The sequence below is a fragment of the Salvelinus namaycush genome, unplaced genomic scaffold, assembly GCF_016432855.1.
Source record: "Salvelinus namaycush isolate Seneca unplaced genomic scaffold, SaNama_1.0 Scaffold69, whole genome shotgun sequence".
Taxonomy (NCBI): Eukaryota; Metazoa; Chordata; class Actinopteri; order Salmoniformes; family Salmonidae; genus Salvelinus; species Salvelinus namaycush.
In genome coordinates this window covers 221,436-246,894 of record NW_024061408.1, presented here as the reverse complement: position 1 = coordinate 246,894, position 25,459 = coordinate 221,436, and the positions used below count along the sequence as shown (strand labels likewise).

At 47.5% G+C, this 25,459-nt stretch overlaps 1 protein-coding gene across 1 annotated transcript in view; it reads right to left on the bottom strand.

The window, feature by feature from the left end:
* Positions 1-15,154: 15,154 nt before the first annotated feature.
* The window catches only part of LOC120042446 (solute carrier family 2, facilitated glucose transporter member 1), a 44,293-nt gene continuing 33,988 nt past the window's right edge, over positions 15,155-25,459 (bottom strand). Inside the window, exons 8-10 of the mRNA XM_038987285.1 lie at positions 20,734-20,835; positions 18,086-18,289; positions 15,155-15,514 (exon numbers count right to left, since the gene is read on the bottom strand). Of these exons, the coding sequence (XP_038843213.1) occupies positions 15,335-15,514; positions 18,086-18,289; positions 20,734-20,835 (486 nt within the window). The 3' untranslated portion in view covers positions 15,155-15,334. The remainder of the gene's footprint in view (positions 15,515-18,085; positions 18,290-20,733; positions 20,836-25,459) is intronic.

The following is a 25,459-nucleotide window of genomic DNA, read 5'->3' as shown; positions in this document are numbered from 1 at the left end:
GGTCAGACTGAGAGGCTGGTGGGAGTTGGGAAGGGTGGTACACAACAGGGTCAGGCTGAGAGGCTGGTGGGAGTTGGGAAGGGTGGTACACAACAGGGTCAGACTGAGAGGCTGGTGGGAGTTGGGAAGGGTGGTACACAACAGGGTCAGGCTGAGAGGCTGGTGGGAGTTGGGAAGGGTGGTACACAACAGGGTCAGACTGAGAGGCTGGTGGGAGTTGGGAAGGGTGGTACACAACAGGGTCAGACTGAGAGGCTGGTGGGAGTTGGGAAGGGTGGTACACAACGGGGTCAGACTGAGAGGCTGGTGGGAGTTGGGAAGGGTGGTACACAACAGGGTCAGACTGAGAGGCTGGTGGGAGTTGGGAAGGGTGGTACACAACAGGGTCAGGCTGAGAGGCTGGTGGGAGTTGGGAAGGGTGGTACACAACAGGGTCAGGCTGAGAGGCTGGTGGGAGTTGGGAAGGGTGGTACACAACAGGGTCAGACTGAGAGGCTGGTGGGAGTTGGGAAGGGTGGTACACAACAGGGTCAGACTGAGAGGCTGGTGGGAGTTGGGAAGGGTGGTACACAACGGGGTCAGACTGAGAGGCTGGCGGGAGTTGGGAAGGGTGGTACACAACGGGGTCAGGCTGAGAGGCTGGTGGGAGTTGGGAAGGGTTGGTTCAGGGCCAGGGTCAGACTGAGAGGCTGGTGGGAGTTGGGAAGGGTGGTACACAACAGGGTCAGACTGAGAGGCTGGTGGGAGTTGGGAAGGGTGGTACACAACAGGGTCAGACTGAGAGGCTGGTGGGAGTTGGGAAGGGTGGTACACAACAGGGTCAGGCTGAGAGGCTGGTGGGAGTTGGGAAGGGTGGTACACAACGGGGTCAGACTGAGAGGCTGGTGGGAGTTGGGAAGGGTGGTACACAACAGGGTCAGACTGAGAGGCTGGTGGGAGTTGGGAAGGGTGGTACACAACAGGGTCAGGCTGAGAGGCTGGTGGGAGTTGGGAAGGGTGGTACACAACAGGGTCAGGCTGAGAGGCTGGTGGGAGTTGGGAAGGGTGGTACACAACAGGGTCAGGCTGAGAGGCTGGTGGGAGTTGGGAAGGGTGGTACACAACAGGGTCAGACTGAGAGGCTGGTGGGAGTTGGGAAGGGTGGTACACAACAGGGTCAGACTGAGAGGCTGGTGGGAGTTGGGAAGGGTGGTACACAACAGGGTCAGACTGAGAGGCTGGTGGGAGTTGGGAAGGGTTGGTTCAGGGCCAGGGTCAGACTGAGAGGCTGGCGGGAGTTGGGAAGGGTGGTACACAACAGGGTCAGACTGAGAGGCTGGCGGGAGTTGGGAAGGGTTGGTTCAGGGCCAGGGTCAGACTGAGAGGCTGGTGGGAGTTGGGAAGGGTGGTACACAACAGGGTCAGACTGAGAGGCTGGTGGGAGTTGGGAAGGGTTGGTTCAGGGCCAGGGTCAGACTGAGAGGCTGGCGGGAGTTGGGAAGGGTGGTACACAACAGGGTCAGACTGAGAGGCTGGCGGGAGTTGGGAAGGGTTGGTTCAGGGCCAGGGTCAGACTGAGAGGCTGGCGGGAGTTGGGAAGGGTGGTACACAACAGGGTCAGGCTGAGAGGCTGGTGGGAGTTGGGAAGGGTGGTACACAACGGGGTCAGGCTGAGAGAATGGCGGTTGTTGGGAAGGGCCCTGTTACAGGGCATTCATATATAACAATTTCTATGTTATTTCTGGTGGTGAAGTGAAATGCATTTACATCACATGTGTACAGAGCCAGATGAGGCTGTTCCTGTGAGGCTGTTCCTGTGAGGCTGTTCCTGTGAGGCTGTTCCTGTGAGGCTGTTCCTGTGAGGTTGTTCCTGTGAGGCTGTTCCATCTAACTTTATAATAAGGTACCCTTTGTAAATGGTCTATAAAGAGCTTGTAATGATGTTATTCATTGTTTTTTTAAGCATTTGCAAATCCATTATAAACCATTTATGAACTGTTATAACATATTGGTCAAAAAAAATGCGAAAGCTGGTCAGTGCTTGACAAATAGTGAGCCAGTATTTACCTCGTTATTAACCATTTATGAATGCACTTACAAATGCTAATCAGATGAGCACGTATGCACCATCACGCGTCCTTATTTTCAATCGACTAACAGGAATTATTTTCTCACTTTTGGGTGTCATGCATTGGTCCTCTGGCCCGTGAACTGAGAGGGGTTTTACAGACCAACGGTCCTCTGGCCCGTGAACTGAGAGGGGTTTTTCAGACCAATGGTCCTCTGGCCTGTGAACAGAGAAGGGTTTTTCAGACCAACGGTCCTCTGGCCCATGAACAGAGAGGGGTTTTTCAGACCAACGGTCCTCTGGCCCGTGAACTGAGAGGGGTTTTTCAGACCAATGGTCCTCTGGCCCGTGAACTGAGAGGGGTTTTTCAGACCAATGGTCCTCTGGCCGGTGAACTGAGAGGGGTTTTTCAGACCAATGGTCCTCTGGCCCGTGAACTGAGAGGGGTTTTTCAGACCAACGGTCCTCTGGCCTGTGAACTGAGAAGGGTTTTTCAGACCAATGGTCCTCTGGCCCCTGAACTGAGAGGGGTTTTTCAGACCAATGGTCCTCTGGCCGGTGAACTGAGAGGGGTTTTTCAGACCAATGGTCCTCTGGCCCGTGAACTGAGAGGGGTTTTTCAGACCAACGGTCCTCTGGCCTGTGAACTGAGAAGGGTTTTTCAGACCAACGGTCCTCTGGCCCGTAAACAGAGTGGGGTTTTTCAGACCAATGGTCCTCTGGCCCGTGAACAGAGAGGGGTTTTTCAGACCAACGGTCCTCTGGCCCGTGAACTGAGAGGGGTTTTTCAGACCAATGGTCCTCTGGCCCGTGAACTGAGAGGGGTTTTTCAGACCAATGGTCCTCTGGCCGGTGAACTGAGAGGGGTTTTTCAGACCAATGGTCCTCTGGCCCGTGAACTGAGAGGGGTTTTTCAGACCAATGGTCCTCTGGCCTGTGAACTGAGAAGGGTTTTTCAGACCAATGGTCCTCTGGCCCCTGAACTGAGAGGGGTTTTTCAGACCAATGGTCCTCTGGCCTGTGAACTGAGAAGGGTTTTTCAGACCAACGGTCCTCTGGCCCGTGAACTGAGAGGGGTTTTTCAGACCAATGGTCCTCTGGCCTGTGAACAGAGAGGGGTTTTTCAGACCAACGGTCCTCTGGCCTGTGAACTGAGAAGGGTTTTTCAGACCAACGGTCCTCTGGCCCGTAAACAGAGTGGGGTTTTTCAGACCAATGGTCCTCTGGCCTGTGAACAGAGAGGGGTTTTTCAGACCAACGGTCAACTCCCGTAAACAGAGAGGGTTTTTTCAGACCAACGGTCAACTCCCGTAAACAGAGAGGGGTTTTTCAGACCAACGGTTAACTCCCGTGAACAGAGAGGAGTTTTCAGACCAACGGTCCTCTGGCCCGTGAACTGAGAAGGGTTTTTCAGACCAATGGTCCTCTGGCCTGTGAACTGAGAAGGGTTTTTCAGACCAACGGTCCTCTGGCCCGTGAACTGAGAGGGGTTTTTTCAGACCAATGGTCCTCTGGCCTGTGAACTGAGAAGGGTTTTTCAGACCAATGGTCCTCTGGCCCGTGAACTGAGAGGGGTTTTTCAGACCAATGGTCCTCTGGCCTGTGAACCATGAGGGGTTTTTCAGACCAACGGTCCTCTGGCCCGTAAACAGAGAGGGGTTTTTCAGACCAACGGTCCTCTGGCCCGTAAACAGAGAGGGGTTTTTCAGACCAACGGTCCTCTGGCCCGTGAACTGAGAGGGGTTTTTCAGACCAACGGTCCTCTGGCCCGTGAACTGAGAGGGGTTTTTCAGACCAATGGTCCTCTGGCCCCTGAACTGAGAGGGGTTTTTCAGACCAATGGTCCTCTGGCCCGTGAACTGAGAGGGGTTTTTCAGACCAATGGTCCTCTGGCCCGTGAACTGAGAGGGGTTTTTCAGACCAATGGTCCTCTGGCCTGTGAACAGAGAAGGGTTTTTCAGACCAAAATCCTCTGGCCCGTGAACTGAGAGGGGTTTTTCAGACCAATGGTCCTCTGGCCTGTGAACAGAGAGGGGTTTTTCAGACCAACGGTCCTCTGGCCTCTGAACAGAGAGGGGTTTTTCAGACCAATGGTCCTCTGGCCTGTGAACTGAGAAGGGTTTTTCAGACCAACGGTCCTCTGGCCTGTGAACTGAGAAGGGTTTTTCAGACCAACGGTCCTCTGGCCCGTGAACTGAGAGGGGTTTTTCAGACCAATGGTCCTCTGGCCTGTGAACAGAGAGGGGTTTTTCAGACCAACGGTCCTCTGGCCTGTGAACAGAGAGGGGTTTTTCAGACCAATGGTCCTCTGGCCTGTGAACTGAGAAGGGTTTTTCAGACCAACGGTCCTCTGGCCTGTGAACTGAGAAGGGTTTTTCAGACCAACGGTCCTCTGGCCCGTAAACAGAGTGGGGTTTTTCAGACCAATGGTCCTCTGGCCTGTGAACAGAGAGGGGTTTTTCAGACCAACGGTCAACTCCCGTAAACAGAGAGGGTTTTTTCAGACCAACGGTCAACTCCCGTAAACAGAGAGGGGTTTTTCAGACCAACGGTTAACTCCCGTGAACAGAGAGGAGTTTTCAGACCAACGGTCCTCTGGCCCGTGAACTGAGAAGGGTTTTTCAGACCAACGGTCCTCTGGCCTGTGAACTGAGAAGGGTTTTTCAGACCAATGGTCCTCTGGCCCGTGAACTAAGAGGGGTTTTTCAGACCAATGGTCCTCTGGCCTGTGAACTGAGAAGGGTTTTTCAGACCAACGGTCCTCTGGCCCGTGAACTGAGAGGGGTTTTTCAGACCAATGGTCCTCTGGCCTGTGAACTGAGAAGGGTTTTTCAGACCAATGGTCCTCTGGCCCGTGAACTGAGAGGGGTTTTTCAGACCAATGGTCCTCTGGCCTGTGAACCATGAGGGGTTTTTCAGACCAACGGTCCTCTGGCCCGTAAACAGAGAGGGGTTTTTCAGACCAACGGTCCTCTGGCCCGTAAACAGAGAGGGGTTTTTCAGACCAACGGTCAACTCCCGTAAACAGAGAGGGGTTTTTCAGACCAACGGTTAACTCCCGTGAACAGAGAGGAGTTTTCAGACCAACGGTCCTCTGGCCCGTGAACTGAGAAGGGTTTTTCAGACCAACGGTCCTCTGGCCTGTGAACTGAGAAGGGTTTTTCAGACCAATGGTCCTCTGGCCCGTGAACTAAGAGGGGTTTTTCAGACCAATGGTCCTCTGGCCTGTGAACTGAGAAGGGTTTTTCAGACCAACGGTCCTCTGGCCCGTGAACTGAGAGGGGTTTTTCAGACCAATGGTCCTCTGGCCTGTGAACTGAGAAGGGTTTTTCAGACCAATGGTCCTCTGGCCCGTGAACTGAGAGGGGTTTTTCAGACCAATGGTCCTCTGGCCTGTGAACCATGAGGGGTTTTTCAGACCAACGGTCCTCTGGCCCGTAAACAGAGAGGGGTTTTTCAGACCAACGGTCCTCTGGCCCGTAAACAGAGAGGGGTTTTTCAGACCAACGGTCCTCTGGCCCGTGAACTGAGAGGGGTTTTTCAGACCAACGGTCCTCTGGCCCGTGAACTGAGAGGGGTTTTTCAGACCAATGGTCCTCTGGCCCCTGAACTGAGAGGGGTTTTTCAGACCAATGGTCCTCTGGCCCGTGAACTGAGAGGGGTTTTTCAGACCAATGGTCCTCTGGCCCGTGAACTGAGAGGGGTTTTTCAGACCAATGGTCCTCTGGCCTGTGAACAGAGAAGGGTTTTTCAGACCAAAATCCTCTGGCCCGTGAACTGAGAGGGGTTTTTCAGACCAATGGTCCTCTGGCCTGTGAACAGAGAGGGGTTTTTCAGACCAACGGTCCTCTGGCCCGTGAACTGAGAGGGGTTTTTCAGACCAATGGTCCTCTGGCCTGTGAACTGAGAAGGGTTTTTCAGACCAATGGTCCTCTGGCCCGTGAACTGAGAGGGGTTTTTCAGACCAATGGTCCTCTGGCCTGTGAACAGAGAGGGGTTTTTCAGACCAACGGTCCTCTGGCCCGTAAACAGAGAGGGGTTTTTCAGACCAACGGTCCTCTGGCCCGTAAACAGAGAGGGGTTTTTCAGACCAACGGTCCTCTGGCCCGTGAACTGAGAGGGGTTTTTCAGACCAATGGTCCTCTGGCCCGTGAACTGAGAGGGGTTTTTCAGACCAATGGTCCTCTGGCCCCTGAACTGAGAGGGGTTTTTCAGACCAATGGTCCTCTGGCCCGTGAACTGAGAGGGGTTTTTCAGACCAATGGTCCTCTGGCCCGTGAACTGAGAGGGGTTTTTCAGACCAATGGTCCTCTGGCCTGTGAACAGAGAAGGGTTTTTCAGACCAATGGTCCTCTGGCCCGTGAACTGAGAGGGGTTTTTCAGACCAATGGTCCTCTGGCCTGTGAACAGAGAGGGGTTTTTCAGACCAACGGTCCTCTGGCCTCTGAACAGAGAGGGGTTTTTCAGACCAATGGTCCTCTGGCCTGTGAACTGAGAAGGGTTTTTCAGACCAACGGTCCTCTGGCCTGTGAACTGAGAAGGGTTTTTCAGACCAACGGTCCTCTGGCCCGTGAACTGAGAGGGGTTTTTCAGACCAATGGTCCTCTGGCCTGTGAACAGAGAGGGGTTTTTCAGACCAATGGTCCCCTGGCCCGTAAACAGAGTGGGGTTTTTCAGACCAATGGTCCTCTGGCCTGTGAACAGAGAGGGGTTTTTCAGACCAACGGTCAACTCCCGTAAACAGAGAGGGGTTTTTCAGACCAACGGTTAACTCCCGTGAACAGAGAGGAGTTTTCAGACCAACGGTCCTCTGGCCCGTGAACTGAGAAGGGTTTTTCAGACCAACGGTCCTCTGGCCTGTGAACTGAGAAGGGTTTTTCAGACCAACGGTCCTCTGGCCCGTGAACTGAGAGGGGTTTTTCAGACCAACGGTCCTCTGGCCCGTGAACTGAGAGGGGTTTTTCAGACCAGTGGTCCTCTGGCCCGTAAACAGAGAGGGGTTTTTCAGACCAATGGTCCTCTGGCCCGTAAACAGAGAGGAGTTTTTCAGACCAATGGTCCTCTGGCCCGTAAACAGAGAGGGGTTTTTCAGACCAATGGTCCTCTGGCCCGTGAACAGAGAGGGGTTTTTCAGACCAACGGTCAACTCCCGTGATGTGTCCTGCCCCATGTTTGAAATCCTGATGCCTTGGCCAGATTTACAACCCATATTCAATGATATAATTCCTATCATATTACCCCTTACCAGATTATGTTAACGCTTCAGTATAAGAAGTCCTTATTACAGTGTAATTACATATGTAAATACACTGTAACAAGTATTGTAGTTAATTGTAATAATTCATAGTTACACTGTAATAATAACATGTAATTGCAGTATGTCATTACAGAGGTAAAAACAACTAATTCTTGTTACCGTGCTTGTTACAAATGGGCCAGTTTCTGATATATTTTCCATATATCACAACACACAATATTTCAGCCTGCACAAACAACATGATACAGTGGCTTGCGAAAGTATTCACCCCCCTTGGCATTTTTACCAATTTTGTTGCCTTACAACCTGGAACAAAAAATTGATATTTTGGGGGTTTGTATCCTTTGATTTACACAACATGCCTACCACTTTGAAGATGCAAAAAAAAATTCTGGGGTGAAATTAACAAGAAATAAGACAAAAAATCTGAAAACTTGAGCGTGCATAACTATTCACCCGCCCAAAGTCAAATCTTTGAAGACCCACCTTTTGCAGCAATTACAGCTGCAAGTCTCTTGGGGTATGTCTCTATAAGCTTGGCACATCTAGCCACTGGGATTTTTGCCCATTCTTCAAGGCAAAACTGCTCCAGCTCATTCAAGTTGGATTGATTCCACTGGTGTACAGCAATCTTTAAGTCATACCACAGATTCTCAATTGGATTGAGGTCTGGGCTTTGACTGGGCCATTCCAAGACAGTTAAATGTTTCCTCTTAAACCACTTGAGTGTTGCTTTAGCAGTATGCTTAGGGTCATTGTCTTGCTGGATGGTGAACCTCTGTCCCAGTCTCAAATCTCTGGAAGACTGAAAGAGGTTTCCCTCAAGAATTTCCCTGTATCTAGCACCATCCATCATTGGTTCAATTCTGATCAGTTTCCCAGTCCCTGCTAATGAAAAACATCCCCACAGCATGATGCTGCCACCACCATGCTTCACTGTGGGGATGGTATTCTCAGGGTGATGAGAGGTGTTGAGTTTGCGCCAGACAGCGTTTTCCTTGATGGCCAAAAAGCTCAATTTTAGTCTCATCTGACCAGAGTACCTTCTTCCATATGTTTGGGGAGTCTCCCACATGCTTTTTGGCGAACACCAAACATGTTTGATTATTTTTTCTTTAATGGCTTTTTTCTGGCCACTCTTCCATAAAGCCCAGCTCTGTGGAGTGTACAGCTTAAAGTGGTCCTCTGGACAGATACTCCAATCTCCGCTGTGGAGCTTTGCAGCTCCTTCAGGGTTATCTTTGGTCTCTTTGTTGCCTCTCTGATTAATGCCCTACTTGCCTGGTCCGTGAGTTTTGGTGGGCGGCCCTCTCTTGGTGGGTTTGTTGTGGTGCCATATTCTTTCCATTTTTTTATAATGGATTTAATGGTGCTCCATGGGATGTTCAAAGTTTCAGATATTATTTTGTAACCAAACCGTGATCTGTACTTCTCCACAACTTTGTCCCTGATCTGTTTGGAGAGCTCCTTGGTCTTCATGGTGCCGCTTGCTTGGTGGTGCCCCTTGCTTAGTGATGTTGCAGACTCAGGGGCCTTTCAGAACAGGTGTATATATACTGAGATCATGTGACAGATCATGTGACACTTAGATTGCACACAGCTGGAATTTATTTAACTAATTATGTGACTTCTGAAGGTAATTGGTTGCAACAGATCTTATTTAGGGGCTTCATAGCAAAGGGGGTGAATACATATGCACGCACCACTTTTCAGTTTTAAATAATACAATAATTTTTTTCATTTCACTTCAACAATTTTTGGAATATTTTATGTATGTCCATTACTTGAAATCCAAATAAAAATAAATTTAAATTACAGGTTGTAATTCAACAAAATAAGAAAAATGCCAAGGGGGATGAATAATTTCGCAAGGCACTGTACATCACAAGAAAGAGAAGAAAGATAACTTAATTTTGATGGGTATGAATTTTTTCTCAAAGTAATGTTTACGACAACAAGCAACCCTGTGTTTACAAACGTGGATATCGGCTTTGCCACAGCATTCTTTTGTGGCACAATGGATGGCAGTAGGTTGGGGTTTCGCCACCACAGAGGAGCTCTCCCTGCCTGTCTCATACGATCAGCTGCCAACTATGACCAGCTAGGGGGAAATCAGATTTGTATGCCATTTTTATAATTATATAAAATATATGCAACTAATTTCCCACCAACATATTTCTGTGCCAGTGCACCACACAATCAATAAACAAATCATACGGACTTCGGGAACTTCAATATCATGGTTTGCATTTTCAACACCAGAATAAATAGACCATGTCAATCTCAACAAACAGAAAATACATCCCTCCCTACGTTGTACGTCTACCCAGTATTGAAGGCTTGACAATCCCTTGAATGTTATTCAACTGTTTGGTGTTATCTAAGAGATGATTCTTTCCATTCTGTCACGATCGTCTTCTTGAGAGAGATTGGACCAAGGCGCAGCGTGTGCAAAATACATCTCTTTATTGTGGAAGAGAGAAAAACACGAAAACGAACACTATACACAAACTAACAAAACAACAAACGACCGTGAAGCTAAATAACGTAAGTGCACAAACAAGCAACAAACGTTCAACATAGACAATTACCCACAAACACATGATGCCCATGGCTGCCTTAAATATGGCTCCCAATTAGAGACAATAAACCACAGCTGTCTCTAATTGAGAACCAATCCAGGCAGCCATCGACATACAAACACCTAGACAAGCCTTACCCCATTAAACCTACAAACCCCTAGACAAACCAAAACACATACTTCCCCATGTCACACCCTGACCTAACTAAAATAATAATGAAAACAAAGATAACTAAGGCCAGGGTGTGACATAACCCCCCCCTTAAGGTGCGAACTCCGGGCGCACCAGCATAAAGTCTAGGGGAGGGTCTGGGTGGGCGTCTGTCCACGGTGGCGGCTCTGGCACTGGTCGTGGTCCCCACCCCACCATAGTCACTACCCGCTTTCGTAGCCTCCTCCAAATGACCACCCGCCAACTTAACCCCACTGGATTAAGGGGCAGCACCGGACTAAGGGGCAGTACCGTACTAAGGGGCAGCACCAGGATAAGGGGCAGCACCAGGATAAGGGGCAGCACCAGGATAAGGGGCAGCACCAGGATAAGGGGCAGCACCAGGATAAGGGGCAGCACCAGGATAAGGGGAAGTACCAGGATAAGGGGCAGTACCAGGATAAGGGGCAGCACCAGGATAAGGGGCAGCACCAGGATAAGGGGCAGCACCAGGATAAGGGGCAGCTCCGGACTGAGGGACGGCAGCTCCGGACTGAGGGACAGCACCGGACTGAGGGGCAGCACCGGACTGAATGGCGGATCCTGGCTGGCTGGCTCTGGCGGATCCTGGCTGGCTGGCGGATCCTGGCTGGCTGGCTCTGGCGGATCCTGGCTGGACGGCTCTGGCGGATCCTGGCTGGACGGCTCTGGCGGATCCTGGCTGGACGGCTCTGGCGGATCCTGGCTGGACGGCTCATGGCTGGCTGACGGATCTGGCTGCTCATGGCTGGCTGACGGATCTGGCTGCTCATGGCTGGCTGACGGATCTGGCTGCTCATGGCTGGCTGACGGATCTGGCTGCTCATGGCTGGCTGACGGATCTGGCTGCTCATGGCTGGCTGACGGATCTGGCTGCTCATGGCTGGCTGACGGATCTGGCTGCTCCTGGCTGGCTGGCGGCTCTGGCAGATCCTGGCTGGTTGGCGGCTCTGGCAGATCCTGGCTGGTTGGCGGCTCTGGCAGATCCTGGCTGACTCTAGCGGCTCCTGACTGACGAACGGCTCTGACGGCTCGGGACAGACGGGCGGCTCTAATGGCTCGGGACAGACGGATGGCTCAGATGGCGCTGGGCAGACGGATGGCTCAGATGGCGCTGGGCAGACGGATGGCTCAGATGGCGCTGGGCATACGGATGGCTCAGATGGCGCTGGGCAGACGGATGGCTCAGATGGGGCTGGGCAGACGGGCAGTTCAGGCGCCGCTGGGCAGACGGCAGACTCTGGCCGGCTGAGGCGCACTGTAGGCCTGGTGCGTGGTGCCGGAACTGGTGGTACCGGGCTGGGGACACGCACCTGAAGGCTAGTGCGGGGAGAAGGAACAGGGCATACTGGACCCTGGAGACGCACATTAGGCCTAGTGCGTGGTGCCGGAACTGGTGGTACCGGGCTGGGGACACGCATCTCAGGGCTAGTGCGGGGAGCAGCAACAGGACGCACAGGACTCTGGAGACGCACAGGAGGCTTGGTGCGTGGTGCCGGAACTGGTGGTACCGGGCTGGAGACACGCACCATAGGGCGAGTGCGTGGAGGAGGAACAGGGCTCTGGAGACACACTGGAAGCCTGGTGCGTGGTGTAGGCACTGGTGGTACTAGGCTGGGGCGGGGAGGTGGCGCCGGAAATACCGGACCGTGCAGGCGTACTGGCTCCCTTGAGCACTGAGCCTGCCCAACCTTACCTGGTTGTATGCTCCCCGTCGCCCGACCAGTGCGGGGAGGTGGAATAACCCGCACCGGGCTATGTAGGCGAACCGGGGACACCATGCGTAAGGCTGGTGCCATGTAAGCCGGCCCGAGGAGACGCACTGGTGGCCAGATGCGTTGGGCCGGCTTCATGACATCCGGCTCAATCCTCAATCTAGCCCTGCCAATGCGGGGAGGTGGAATAACCCGCACCGGGCTATGAACACGTACAGGAGACACCATGCGCTCTACTGCGTAACACGGTGTCTGCCCGTACTCTCGCTCTCCACGGTAAGTACAGGGAGTATGCGCAGGTCTCCTACCTGACTTCGCCACACTCCCTTTTAGCCCCCCTCCCAAGAAATTTTTGGGTTGTACTCGCGGGCTTCCAGCCTTGCTTCCGTGCTGCCTCCTCATATCGCCTCCTCTCGGCTTTAGCTGCCTCCAGCTCTTCACGAGGGAGGCGATATTCTCCCGGTTGTGCCCAAGGACCCTTTCCATCCAGTATCTCCTCCCATGTCCATGAATCCTTTGTGTATTGTTCCTGTTGCTGCTTTACACGCCGCTTGGTCCGATTCTGGTGGGTAATTCTGTCACGATCGTCATAATAAGCGGACCAAGGCGCAGCGTGAGAGACATACATCTTCCTTTTATTAGACGAAGACGAAACACGAAACACTCTTACAAAACTAACAAAACAATAAACGACCGTGAAGCTATAAACGAAAGTGCACACACAAGCTACTAACGTTCAACATAGACAATTACCCACAAACACCTAAAGCCTATGGCTGCCTTAAATATGGCTCCCAATCAGAGACAACAATAAACAGCTGTCTCTGATTGAGAACCAAATCAGTCAACCATAGACTTTCCTAAACACCTACACTGAACACAACCCCATACATACTACAAAACCCCCTAAACAATACACACACCCCAAACTAGACAAAAACACACAAACATCCCATGTCACACCCTGACCTAACTAAACTAATAAAGAAAATCAATATAACAAAGGCCAGGGTGTGACATAAACACTCCATTTCTTCTCTCACTGCCTCTTGACATCTAGGGGAAGGTGTATGACGTGCATGTATACTAATACGTATCATGCCCATTTATAGGCAGGACCTAGAACAGAGAATAGTTTTCAGACTTTCCACTTCCTGGTCAGGAAGTTTGTGCCAAATGAGTTCTGTTTTACTCACAGATATAATTCAAACGGTTTTAGAAACTAGAGAGTGTTTTCTATCCAATAGTAATAATAATATGCATATTGTACGAGCAAGAATTGAGTACGAGGCCATTTGAAATGGGCACCTTTTATCAGAGCTACTCAATACTGCCCCTGCAGCCAGAAGTTAAAAGAAAATGTTTGTCAACCCTCCCCCACCACCCAGACCCTCCCCCACCACCCAGACCCTCCCCCACCACCCAGACCCTCCCTCACCACCAGACCCACCCCCACCACCCAGATCCTCCCCCACCACCCAGACCCTCCCTCACCACCCAGACCCTCCCTCACCACCCAGACCCTCCCCCACCACCCAGACCCTCCCTCACCACCCAGACCCTCCCCCACCACCCAGACCCTCCCCCACCACCCAGACCCTCCCCCACCACCCAGACCCTTCCCCACCACCCAGACCCTCCCTCACCACCCAGACCCTCCCCCACCACCCAGACCCTCCCCCACCACCCAGACCCTCCCCCCACCACCCAGACCCTTCCCCACCACCCAGACCCTCCCTCACCACCCAGACCCTCCCTCACCACCCAGACCCTCCCCCACCAGCCAGACCCTCCCCCACCACCTAGCAACAGTCACAATAAACTGTCATGTGGGAAATCATAAGTGGCTTATTTCAGCTAGTTTCATCTTGTTCTTGATACCATGTCTTGTTTTGAGGTGTTGTGACTGATTTCATGTCAATGCTAACATGGCTAAACATTCGCTAGCTAGCTAACCGAACAACTGTAAAGATGTATTTGAGAGACAACAAGTGCTCATTTGTGCAAATGTATTTATGTCTTCAATAAACATTAGAGACAAAATATAGTTTACATGTTGTAAAACATTCTAAGCCAACCACGTCTGTTTTGCTCCGTAATTGTGCACGTTTCAGTTTTGTTGCTAAACAACCAACCTGTCTATAGCCTTGGTATATAAGGGACTCGGGGCTCTATGTGTTCTCTGGAAAATAATCTAACTCCTTGGAAGTTAAGTTCCACGTCGTTCATTATTTTCCGAAATAACGCATAGCCCCTCGTTGATTACCCCTTACTTTATAATGGTTTATATTGCATTTACAAATGCTTAAATAATCACTAATAGAGTCATTATAAAAACCTTTATAGACCCTTTACAAATGGTACCTTACTGTAAAGTGTTAACCTTACTGCTTAGGTGAAGCTGCTCAGAGGCAGATAGTTGTGAGTGATGCTTCTGTCCAATGGAGGAGATCCACGCCACAAGAAGTTCAATGTTTCATCAGGTACAAGAGCTTCAGGCTCTTATATACTCTTATATACAGGAGCTTCAGACTCTTATAAACTCTTATACACGGGAGCTTCAGACTCTTATAAACTCTTATAGACAGGAGTTTCAGACTCTTATAAACTCTTATACACGGGAGCTTCAGACTCTTATAAACTCTTATAGACAGGAGTTTCAGACTCTTATAAACTCTTATAGACAGGAGCTTCAGACTCTTATAAACTCTTATGTATAGGAGCTTCAGACTCTTATAAACTCTTATGTACGGGAGCTTCAGACTCTTATAAACTCTTACATTCGGGAGCTTCAGACTCTTATAAACTCTTATAGACAGGAGTTTCAGACTCTTATAAACTCTTATATACAGGAGTTTCAGACTCTTATAAACTCTTATAGACAGGAGTTTCAGACTCTTATAAACTCTTATAGACAGGAGCTTCAGACTCTTATAAACTCTTATAGACAGGAGCTTCAGACTCTTATAAACTCTTATAGACAGGAGCTTCAGACTCTTATAAACTCTTATAGACAGGAGCTTCAGACTCTTATAAAATCGTATACATAGGCGCTTCACTCTTAATATTCAATGATATGGATCCTCAATGCCTCAATCCAACAATACAGATAATAATATTTATCCATTTTATGATACATATGCGTGACTACTACAGGAACAGAGGCAATCGTATTGTTGATGTTTAGAAATGTACATGTCATCAGAAAACGGACAACACTGAGGGAAGCCACCACCTGAAGTCCTGTATCAGTCCCATCATGTGTTTCCCTTGTGTTAGAGGTTGTCTTCTGACTACCTGGTTAAACAAAAGGTTAAATAAAATTAAAACATTTGTCCCCACGCGAAGGTTGAACACAATAAGACCTCCGTGACCCCCAGTACAACTTCCGACCTCCAGGGGGGGGTCAGGGGTAAGGTGAGAGGGGCCAGGACGTTCAGGTCAGGGGTAAGGTGAGAGGGGCCAGGACGTTCAGGTCAGGGGAAGGTGAGAGGGGCCAGGACGTTCAGGTCAGGGGAAGGTGAGAGGGGCCAGGACGTTCAGGTCAGGGGAAGGTGTTGAAACCAGTCTTATTGTGCAGGGGGATGCCCTCGGACTCTCGGAACTCGGCGGCGATGTCATCGAAGGTGCGTCCCTTGGTCTCAGGTAGGCGTCTCCAAGTGAAGCTGAAGGCTGTCAGAGCCACGGTCGTGAAGAGGAGATACACGTAAGCACCACACAGTTTCTACAGAGAGACACACACACACACACACACACAGACACAGACACAGACACACACACAGACACACACACACACACACACACACACACACACACACACACACACACACACACACACACACAGTTAACACAACTGGAAATTGCAGTACATTTCATTTTAGAAGATAGTCCTATCTATGATATCAAACCAGCCATACTGTCATGTACCATTGGTGCTGTATTGTCATGTACCATTGGTGCCACTATGTCATGTACCATTGGTGCCATATTGTCATGTACCATTGGTGCCATACTGTCATGTACCATTGGTGCCATACTGTCATGTACCATTGGTGCCATATTGTCATGTACCATTGGTGCCATATTGTCATGTACCATTGGTGCCACTATGTCATGTACCATTGGTGCCATATTGTCATGTACCATTGGTGCCATATTGTCATGTACCACTGGTGCCATATTGTCATGTACCATTGGTACCATTGGTGCCATATTGTCATGTACCATTGGTGCCATACTGTCATGTACCATTGGTACCATTGGTGCTGTATTGTCATGTACCATTGGTGCCATATTGTCATGTACCATTGGTGCCATACTGTCATGTACCATTGGTGCCATACTGTCATGTACCATTGGTACCATTGGTGCCATATTGTCATGTACCATTGGTACCATTGGTGCCACTATGTCATGTACCATTGGTACCATTGGTGCCATATTGTCATGTACCATTGGTGCCATAATGTCATGTACCATTGGTACCATTGGTGCCATATTGTCATGTACCATTGGTGCCATATTGTCATGTACCATTGGTGCCATTATGTCATGAACCATTGGTGCCACTATGTCATGTACCATCGGTGCCATATTGTCATGTACCATTGGTGCCACTATGTCATGTACCATTGGTGCCACTATGTCATGAACCATTGGTGCCACTATGTCATGTACCATTGGTGCCACTATGTCATGTACCATTGGTGCCATACTGTCATGTACCATTGGTGCCATATTGTCATGTACCATTGGTGCCATATTGTCATGTACCATTGGTGCTGTATTGTCATGTACCATTGGTGCCATATTGTCATGTACCATTGGCGCTGTATTGTCATGTACCATTGGTGCCATATTGTCATGTACCATTGGTGCCATTAAGTCATGTACCATTGGTGCCATATTGTCATGTACCATTGGTGCTGTATTGTCATGTACCATCGGTGCCATATTGTCATGTACCATTGGTGCCATATTGTCATGTACCATTGGTGCCACTATGTCATGTACCATTGGTGCTGTATTGTCATGTACCATCGGTGCCATATTGTCATGTACCATTGGTGCCATATTGTCATGTACCATTGGTGCCATATTGTCATGTACCATTGGTGCCACTATGTCATGTACCATTGGTGCCATATTGTCATGTACCATTGGTGCCATATTGTCATGTACCATTGGTGCCACTATGTCATGTACCATTGGTGCCACTATGTCATGTACCATTGGTGCCACTATGTCATGTACCATTGGTACCATTGGTGCCATATTGTCATGTACCATTGGTGCCACTATGTCATGTACCATTGGTGCCACTATGTCATGTACCATTGGCGCCATATTGTCATGTACCATTGGTACCATTGGTGCCATATTGTCATGTACCATTGGCGCTGTATTGTCATGTACCATTGGTACCATTGGTGCCACTATGTCATGTACCATTGGTGCCATATTGTCATGTACCATTGGTGCCATATTGTCATGTGCCATTGGTGCTGTATTACAGCTATCCTATGACACAGGCTATGTTAAACGTACCAGTGGTGGATGGAAGAGCAGGACTAGTACATACCAGTAGTGGAGGGAAGAGCAGGACTAGTACGTACCAGTAGTGGAGGGAAGAGCAGGACTAGTATATACCAGTAGTGGAGGGATGAGCAGGACTAGTACATACCAGTAGTGGAGGGAAGAGCAGGACTAGTACGTACCAGTAGTGGAGGGAAGAGCAGGACTAGTACGTACCAGTAGTGGAGGGGAGAGCAGGACTAGTACATACCAGTAGTGGAGGGAAGAGCAGGACTAGTACACACCAGTAGTGGAGGGAAGAGCAGGACTAGTACACACCAGTAGTGGAGGGAAGAGCAGGACTAGTACATACCAGTAGTGGAGGGAAGAGCAGGACTAGTACATACCAGTAGTGGAGGGAAGAGCAGGACTAGTACACACCAGTAGTGGAGGGAAGAGCAGGACTAGTACATACCAGTAGTGGAGGGAAAAGCAGGACTAGTATGTACCAGTAGTGGAGGGAAGAGCAGGACTAGTATGTACCAGTAGTGGAGGGAAGAGCAGGACTAGTACATACCAGTAGTGGAGGGAAGAGCAGGACTAGTACATACCAGTAGTAGAGGGAAGAGCAGGACTAGTACATACCAGTAGTGGAGGGAAGAGCAGGACTAGTACATACCAGTAGTGGAGGGAAGAGCAGGACTAGTACGTACCAGTAGTGGAGGGAAGAGCAGGACTAGTACGTACCAGTAGTGGAGGGAAGAGCAGGACTAGTACGTACCAGTAGTGGAGGGAAGAGCAGGGCCAGCATGAACTTCCCTCCCCAGTTGAGCATGCTGGTGAAGGCCATGGCGATTGGTCTGGCTGGCTGGTCAAACAGCTCTGCAGCGATGAACCAGGAAATAGGGCCAGGTCCCACCTCATAGGCTGAGATCAGGAAGAACACGACCAACACCTGCAGGTTACGCAGCTCTGGGACAAGGAACTACAGGGCAGATCAATCAGTCAATCAATCTTATATTGGTCAGGGAGGATGGGTGACCGTAAACCCCGACAGTCTAGCAATCCAAAGGCTGCCTGTTCGAGTCACATCGGGAAAATTGTAGCATTTTAGCTAACCCTTATTCTAAATTTAAGCCAATTCTCCGAACCTTTGTCGTTAGTTCCCCTAACTGCCAACATAAATGCTTCTTGTAATTCTTCTTTGTTGTTACTGCCTAACAAGCAGCCTGGTCTCAGATAAATATGTGCAATGCTATTCATGGGTTGCATGTCTCATCGCAATATTGTTTTGAACGTGTGTTATTGGACTGATGCCCGACTGAGTATTCTACTCAATGCTTCGTCAATTAGCGCTGATGAAAATGTTATCCAACATCCATTGCAATGGCTTGGAATTATAATGACATTCAAATAATTGGTAGGAAAACCTTTGCCATCATTTTGATGTCACAAGATTGACTTTAGATGCAGTATAACGTTAGCTAGCTAGTGAAGATTGAGGGGAGGCCACCAGATTGACTTTAGATGCAGTATAACGTTAGCTAGCTAGTGAAGATTGAGGGGAGGCCAACGGCAAATATGTTTCCTACAAAATATTTTGTACAAAAAAATATTGTATTTCCTGGCACTATAGTGTTATTTAGACTAAACAGTAGTTATCCTCCGTCCAGAATGACTGGGCTCACAACCCCCTTTAAGGCACTATGACTGCGCTGACAGAGGGCGGCTTGAGAACGTTCATAACAATGGCATGACGCAACGAGTGACGGAGGTGCAATCTATATGACATCCTCCAAGACATATGATAAATGACATCATCCAAGACGTATGATAAATGACATCATGCAAGACGTATGATAAATGACATCATCCAAGACGTATGATAAATGACATCATCCAAGACGTATGATAAATGACATCATCCAAGACATATGATAAATGACATCATCCAAGACGTATGATAAATGACATCATCCAAGACGTATGATAAATGACATCATCCAATTCGTATGATAAATTACCTCCTCCAAGACGTATGATAAATGACATCATCCAAGACGTATGATAAATGACATCATCCAAGACGTATGATAAATGACATCATGCAAGACGTATGATAAATGACATCATCCAATTCGTATGATAAATTACCTCCTCCAAGACGTATGATAAATGACATCATCCAAGACGTATGATAAATGACATCATCCAAGACGTATGATAAATGACATCATGCAAGACGTATGATAAATGACATCATCCAATTCGTATGATAAATTACCTCCTCCAAGACGTATGATAAATGACATCATCCAAGACGTATGATAAATGACATCATCCAAGACGTATGATAAATGACATCATCCAAGACGTATGATAAATGACATCATCCAAGACGTATGATAAATGACATCATCCAATTTCGTATGATAAATTACCTCCTCCAAGACGTATGATAAATGACATCATCCAAGACGTATGATAAATGACATCATCCAAGACGTATGATAAATGACATCATCCAAGACGTATGATAAATGACATCATCCAAGACGTATGATAAATGACATCATCCAAGACGTATGATAAATGACATCATCCAAGACGTATGATAAATGACATCATCCAAGACGTATGATAAATTACATTATCCAATTCGTATGATAAATTACCTCCTCCAAGACGTATGATAAATGACATCATCCAAGACGTATGATAAATGACATCATCCAATTCGTATGATAAATTACCTCCTCCAAGACGTATGATAAATGACATCATCCAAGACGTATGATAAATGACATCATCCAAGACGTATGATAAATGACATCATCCAAGACGTATGATAAATTACATCATCCAAGACGTGTGATAAATTACATCATCCAAGACGTATGATAAAATACATCATCCAAGACATATGATAAATGACATCATCCAAGACGTATGGTAAATTACGTCATCCAATTCGTATGATAAATTACTTCCTCCAAGACGTATGGTAAATTACGTAATCCAATTCGTATGATAAATTACGTCCTCCAAGATTTATGGTAGATTAAATCATCCAATTCGTATGCTATTGTACAACCAGGTAAGATGTACAGTATGATACTATACCTCCTCTAATTCAGATGTTATTGTGTGACAGCTGTTCCATTCATAATGTAACTTAACGTAACATATCATACTAAATGGAATGTCATAGATTTACATACAGAATAATATAAATTGTCCTTAGACCATGTTGAATAACAGCATCATAATGTACTACACCTGCAGGTAGAGAGAGACAGTCACCAACAAGGTACGCTGAGATAGACAATACTCAGATGGACAATACTCAGATGGACAACACTCAGATGGACAATCGTATAATATAATAGATTGATAATTTAGGTTTAGTATAGGTGTGGTTAGAGTTACCAGGACTGAGTCTATGACGGTCATGGAGAGGTTGCACACAGCTAGACACAGGAAGCCAGTCAACAGCAGTTTCCTACGCCCCGCCCTCTCCATCAGGAAGAACTGCGGAGGAAAAACAGACACAAAATCACAGGTGAGTCTCCATACTTCATAATAGGTGAGATTACAGGTGAGTCTCCATACCTCATTCCAGGTGAGATTACAGGCGAGTCTCCATATCTCATACCAGGTGAGATTACAGGTGAGTCTCCATACCTCATAACAGGTGATATTACAGGTGAGTCTCCATACTTCATAACAGGTGAGATTACAGGCGAGTCTCCATATCTCATACCAGGTGAGATTACAGGTGAGTCTCCATACCTCATACCAGGTGAGATTACAGGTGAGTCTCCATACCTCATAACAGGTGATATTACAGGTGAGTCTCCATACCTCATAACAGGTGATATTACAGGTGAGTCTCCATACCTCATACCAGGTGAGATTACAGGTGAGTCTCCATACTTCATAACAGATTATATTACAGGTGAGTCTCCATACTTCATAACAGATTAACTTACAGGTGAGTCTCCATACCTCATACCAGGTGAGATTACAGGTGAGTCTCCATACTTCATAACAGATTAGATTACAGGTGAGTCTCCATACCTCATAACAGGTGAGATTACAGGTGAGTCTCCATACTTCATACCAGGTGAGATTACAGGTGAGTCTCCATACTTCATAACAGATTAGATTACAGGTGAGTCTCCATACCTCATACCAGGTGAGATTACAGGTGAGTCTCCATACTTCATAACAGATTAGATTACAGGTGAGTCTCCATACCTCATAACATGTGAGATTACAGGTGAGTCTCCATACCTCACAACAGGTGAGATTACAGGTGAGTCTCCATACCTCATAACAGGTGAGATTACAGGTGAGTCTCCATACCTCATACCAGGTGAGATTACAGGTGAGTCTCCATGCCTCATAACAGGTGAGATTACAGGTGAGTCTCCATACCTCATACCAGGTGAGATTACAGGTGAGTCTCCATACTTTATAACAGGTGAGATTACAGGTGAGTCTCCATACCTCATAACATGTGAGATTACAGGTGAGTCTCCATACTTCATAACAGATTATATTACAGGTGAGTCTCCATACTTCATAACAGATTAGATTACAGGTGAGTCTCCATACCTCATAACATGTGAGATTACAGGTGAGTCTCCATACCTCATACCAGGTGAGATTACAGATGAGTCTCCATACTTCATAACAGATTATATTACAGGTGAGTCTCCATACTTCATACCAGGTGAGATTACAGGCGAGTCTCCATACCTCATACCAGGTGAGATTAAAGGTGAGTCTCCATACCTCATAACAGGTGAGATTACAGGTGAGTCTCCATACCTCATAACAGGTGAGATTACAGGTGAGTCTCCATACCTCATACCAGGTGAGATTACAGGTGAGTCTCCATACCTCATAACAGGTGAGATTACAGGTGAGTCTCCATACCTCATAACAGGTGATATTACAGGTGAGTCTCCATACTTCATACCAGGTGAGATTACAGGTGAGTCTCCATACCTCATACCAGGTGAGATTACAGGTGAGTCTCCATACCTCATACCAGGTGAGATTACAGGTGAGTCTCCATACCTCATAACAGGTGAGATTACAGGTGAGTCTCCATACCTCATAACAGGTGATATTACAGGTGAGTCTCCATACTTCATACCAGGTGAGATTACAGGTGAGTCTCCATACCTCATACCAGGTGAGATTACAGGTGAGTCTCCATACCTCATACCAGGTGAGATTACAGGTGAGTTTCCATACCTCATGCCAGGTGAGATTACAGGTGAGTCTCCATACCTCATAACAGGTGAGATTAAAGGTGAGTCTCCATACCTCATAACAGGTGATATTACAGGCGAGTCTCCATACTTCATACCAGGTGAGATTACAGGTGAGTCTCCATACCTCATACCAGGTGAGATTACAGGTGAGTCTCCATACCTCATACCAGGTGAGATTACAGGTGAGTTTCCATACCTCATAACAGGTGAGATTACAGGTGAGTCTCCATACCTCGTACCAGGTGAGATTACAGGTGAGTCTCCATACCTCATAACAGGTGAGATTAAAGGTGAGTCTCCATACTTCATAACAGGTGAGTTTACAGGTGAGTCGCCATACCTCATAACAGGTGAGATTACAGGTGAGTCTCCATACCTCATAACAGGTGAGATTACAGGTGAGTCTCCATACTTCATAACAGGTGAGATTACAGGTGAGTCTCCATACCTCATAACATGTGAGATTACAGGTGAGTCTCCATACTTCATAACAGATTATATTACAGGTGAGTCTCCATACTTCATAACAGATTAGATTACAGGTGAGTCTCCATACCTCATAACATGTGAGATTACAGGTGAGTCTCCATACCTCATACCAGGTGAGATTACAGATGAGTCTCCATACTTCATAACAGATTATATTACAGGTGAGTCTCCATACTTCATACCAGGTGAGATTACAGGCGAGTCTCCATACCTCATACCAGGTGAGATTACAGTTGAGTCTCCATACTTCATAACAGATTATATTACAGGTGAGTCTCCATACTTCATACCAGGTGAAATTACAGGCGAGTCTCCATACCTCATAACAGGTGAGATTACATGTGAGTCTCCATACCTCATACCAGGTGAGATTACAGGTGAGTCTCCATACCTCATAACAGGTGAGATTACAGGTGAGTCTCCATACTTCATAACAGATTATATTACAGGTGAGTCTCCATACTTCATACCAGGTGAGATTACAGGTGAGTCTCCATACCTCATAACAGGTGAGATTACAGGTGAGTCTCCATACTTCATAACAGATTATATTACAGGTGAGTCTCCATACTTCATACCAGGTGAGATTACAGGCGAGTCTCCATACCTCATACCAGGTGAGATTAAAGTTGAGTCTCCATACCTCATAACAGGTGAGATTAAAGGTGAGTCTCCATACCTCATAACAGGTGAGATTACAGGTGAGTCTCCATACCTCATACCAGGTGAGATTACAGGTGAGTCTCCATACCTCATAACAGGTGAGATTACAGGTGAGTCTCCATACTTCATAACAGGTGAGTTTACAGGTGAGTCGCCATACCTCATAACAGGTGAGATTACAGGTGAGTCTCCATACCTCATACCAGGTGAGATTACAGGTGAGTCTCCATACTTCATAACAGGTGAGATTACAGGTGAGTCTCCATACCTCATAACATGTGAGATTACAGGTGAGTCTCCATACTTCATAACAGATTATATTACAGGTGAGTCTCCATACTTCATAACAGATTAGATTACAGGTGAGTCTCCATACCTCATAACATGTGAGATTACAGGTGAGTCTCCATACCTCATACCAGGTGAGATTACAGATGAGTCTCCATACTTCATAACAGATTATATTACAGGTGAGTCTCCATACTTCATACCAGGTGAGATTACAGGCGAGTCTCCATACCTCATACCAGGTGAGATTACAGTTGAGTCTCCATACTTCATAACAGATTATATTACAGGTGAGTCTCCATACTTCATACCAGGTGAAATTACAGGCGAGTCTCCATACCTCATAACAGGTGAGATTACATGTGAGTCTCCATATCTCATACCAGGTGAGATTACAGGTGAGTCTCCATACCTCATAACAGGTGATATTACAGGTGAGTCTCCATACTTCATAACAGGTGAGATTACAGGCGAGTCTCCATATCTCATACCAGGTGAGATTACAGGTGAGTCTCCATACCTCATACCAGGTGAGATTACAGGTGAGTCTCCATACCTCATAACAGGTGATATTACAGGTGAGTCTCCATACCTCATAACAGGTGATATTACAGGTGAGTCTCCATACCTCATACCAGGTGAGATTACAGGTGAGTCTCCATACTTCATAACAGATTATATTACAGGTGAGTCTCCATACTTCATAACAGATTAACTTACAGGTGAGTCTCCATACCTCATACCAGGTGAGATTACAGGTGAGTCTCCATACTTCATAACAGATTAGATTACAGGTGAGTCTCCATACCTCATAACATGTGAGATTACAGGTGAGTCTCCATACTTCATACCAGGTGAGATTACAGGTGAGTCTCCATACTTCATAACAGATTAGATTACAGGTGAGTCTCCATACCTCATACCAGGTGAGATTACAGGTGAGTCTCCATACTTCATAACAGATTAGATTACAGGTGAGTCTCCATACCTCATAACATGTGAGATTACAGGTGAGTCTCCATACCTCACAACAGGTGAGATTACAGGTGAGTCTCCATACCTCATAACAGGTGAGATTACAGGTGAGTCTCCATACCTCATACCAGGTGAGATTACAGGTGAGTCTCCATGCCTCATAACAGGTGAGATTACAGGTGAGTCTCCATACCTCATACCAGGTGAGATTACAGGTGAGTCTCCATACTTTATAACAGGTGAGATTACAGGTGAGTCTCCATACCTCATAACATGTGAGATTACAGGTGAGTCTCCATACTTCATAACAGATTATATTACAGGTGAGTCTCCATACTTCATAACAGATTAGATTACAGGTGAGTCTCCATACCTCATAACATGTGAGATTACAGGTGAGTCTCCATACCTCATACCAGGTGAGATTACAGATGAGTCTCCATACTTCATAA